Below are 2,500 nucleotides of genomic sequence, written 5' to 3'. Positions count from 1 at the left end.
AAAATAGTGATTGTGAATGACTTATAATCAAACAGAAGGATCAATCAAACATTTATTAATGACTGATGGGGGAATTTATGAATGTAAATGAGTGTAGAGACTAATTATGAGTCAGAATATGAACAGTATGTAAAGGGTTAACTCTACTAAAACATCATCCCCCAGCCTTCACCTTCTCCTGTCACCATTTTTATGTTCCTGTCTTTAATACCTGTATCTGGTTTTTTTCTCTCTCTCCAAAAAGTGTTGTTTTTTAGTTCTGAAGAAGCACAGGAGCTTTCTCTTTCTCTTCTTATTCATATCTCTCTCTCTCTCTCTCTCTCTCTCTCTCTCTCTCTCCCTCTCTCGTGGGCCCGTTGCTCTCCGTCTCACACCCTCACACCCCCCCCCCGCTCTGAGTCACAGTAATGTTTTAATGCCGGTCCCTTGTAGCCACATAAGAGAAACACTTACCTTCACTCCAGGCAGCCTCATCAACAGAAAAACAGGAAGAGAAACACTCGTCATTAATGCTCTGACAGGCTCGGCTCAGTCACTTCACTCGGTCATTTCAACCCCCCCCCCCCCCCCCCCCCTCTTCCTTCCTGCTCTCTACCATAATGAGCTCTGCTGAGTTTCTGAAGTCCGTTTCCAGAATGCAAAAAAATGCAGGTAATCTTCTCTGATAGAGGCAATTCAGACATCACAGGTGGAAAGTTAATAAGGTATTAATTAATTTCCCTGTTGGCTTTTCTTTCCTTCTGATTTTCTTCTGGTTTCTTCCATCTTTTTTCTTAACCTCCACCATGAGATAAGATCATAAACTATTGTCAGGGAGTCCTCCTCCAAATAAAACAACCTGATACACTGTTAGCGGTTGGCGAGAGATGTCAATGCAACCTGCCTGGAACCGAGTCAGAAGTGCTTTGGAGATGGTCCATCTCAAGGCATGACTCAGCGCGCTAAAACCGGTAATGGAAACAAAAATCTGGCCAAAAGTGCCGATGGAAAAAGAAAACTCTACTAATTGCGATATCACACTACAAACTCAGATTAACCCTTTATAAAGCCAAAGTGAATCATATTTGATACATGAGTTTTAGAGAGCTCTACATCATCAGTGTTATCTTTTTTAACCTGAGAAACCTGATGTATAAGATCAGATACATGCAGTACACAGATAAACCAATGCAGTGTTGAATTACTGAATCATTTGTATCTTATTTTATTATATTAATTCCTGTTGAAAATGTGTTTGTATCAAATGAGATGCAGCAGGTATAGAAGCTCATTTATCTACACATCTGTCATCTTTTTGTTTATTTTTTGAAATTTCCTGTTTTATTATTTTTAATATCAGCACTTTTTATATATTCTGTACTATTTTGAGCCATTCCTATGAGCTTTCATTTGAATGTGCACTGTATAGTGTTTAATCTGAATGATATATAAAATCTATTTTATCTATTATGTATCATCATCATACATATAAAGTTTAGTAGGTGGTGATATGAGCTTTATGCAGCAACTATAAATGCTTTAAACAACATTATATTCAGATGTGTCTGTTTTTAACCTTCGTGTCGTCCTCTGGGGTCAAATTGACCCCGTCTGTTTTGACTGTTCCTTCTTTCTTCCCTTCCTTCCTCCCTTCCTTCTGTCCTTCTTTCTTCCCTTCCTTCTGTCCTTCCTTCCTTCCTTTCCTTCTTCCCTCCCTCCTTCTCTTTCTTTCCTCCCCCTACCTTCCTCCCTTCCTCCTTTCCTCTGTCCTTCTTTCCTCCCTCCTTCCTTCCTTCTTCCTCCCTTCCTTCCTCCTTTCCTTCCTTCTTTCCTCCGTCCTTCCTTCCTTCTTTCCTTTCCTCCCTTCATTCCTCCCTCCTTTCCTTCCTTCTTCCTCCATTCCAACCTTCCTTCTTCCTCCCTCCCTCCCTTCCTTCCACCTTTCCTTCTTCCCTTCCTTCCTTCCTTTCCTTCCTCCCTTCCTTACTTGCCTCGAGTACAACAGGAGGGTTAAAAAAAAAAATGCTATGAAACATAAACTGCAAAAACTTCCAAATGTATCAAATATGATACAAAATAAAACTCACATTAAAACTTTACTCTTCTTTAGCTTTTACTGAAGTGGATTTCTGAAAGCAAGATGAGAAATAGCATGACACATTTCTCCACTTTCTTTTCTTTTTTTTCCTCTTTTTACTTTGGTTAAATCATCAAGAGTCCTTCACCGGTAAATATAGCCGTGTTGTTAATGGAGCTGCACGGATGCTTTCACACTCACCGTAGACATGAAGCAGTGGTCCAGGTTTTCATCAGAGAAGAGAACTCCATCTTTAATGAAGACGGCGCTCGCTCTCAGGATGAAAGAGAAGAACAGGTTGATGTGGATGTAGTTCCTGGTGCAGTGAAACTTCCTGTCGAGCAGAAGAAGAAAAAAGTGTGAATATAAATTAAATATTTTTAGAAAGTGTTGAGAAAAAGTGCCTCGGACATTTTTAAACAGATTAAATATTTAACCCTCCTG

At 39.7% G+C, this 2,500-nt stretch overlaps 1 protein-coding gene across 1 annotated transcript in view; it reads right to left on the bottom strand.

The window, feature by feature from the left end:
- Positions 1-2,500, bottom strand: part of ghrhrb (growth hormone releasing hormone receptor b) — a 57,986-nt gene that overhangs the window by 8,903 nt on the left and 46,583 nt on the right. Inside the window, exon 4 of the mRNA XM_062424864.1 lies at positions 2,258-2,460. Coding sequence (XP_062280848.1) covers positions 2,258-2,460 — 203 coding nt within the window. The remainder of the gene's footprint in view (positions 1-2,257; positions 2,461-2,500) is intronic.

Source organism: Scomber scombrus, chromosome 8 (assembly GCF_963691925.1).
Source record: "Scomber scombrus chromosome 8, fScoSco1.1, whole genome shotgun sequence".
NCBI lineage: Eukaryota > Metazoa > Chordata > Actinopteri > Scombriformes > Scombridae > Scomber > Scomber scombrus.
The sequence above is the reverse complement of the archived record's forward strand: the minus strand, read 5'-3'. Positions and strand labels throughout refer to the sequence as shown.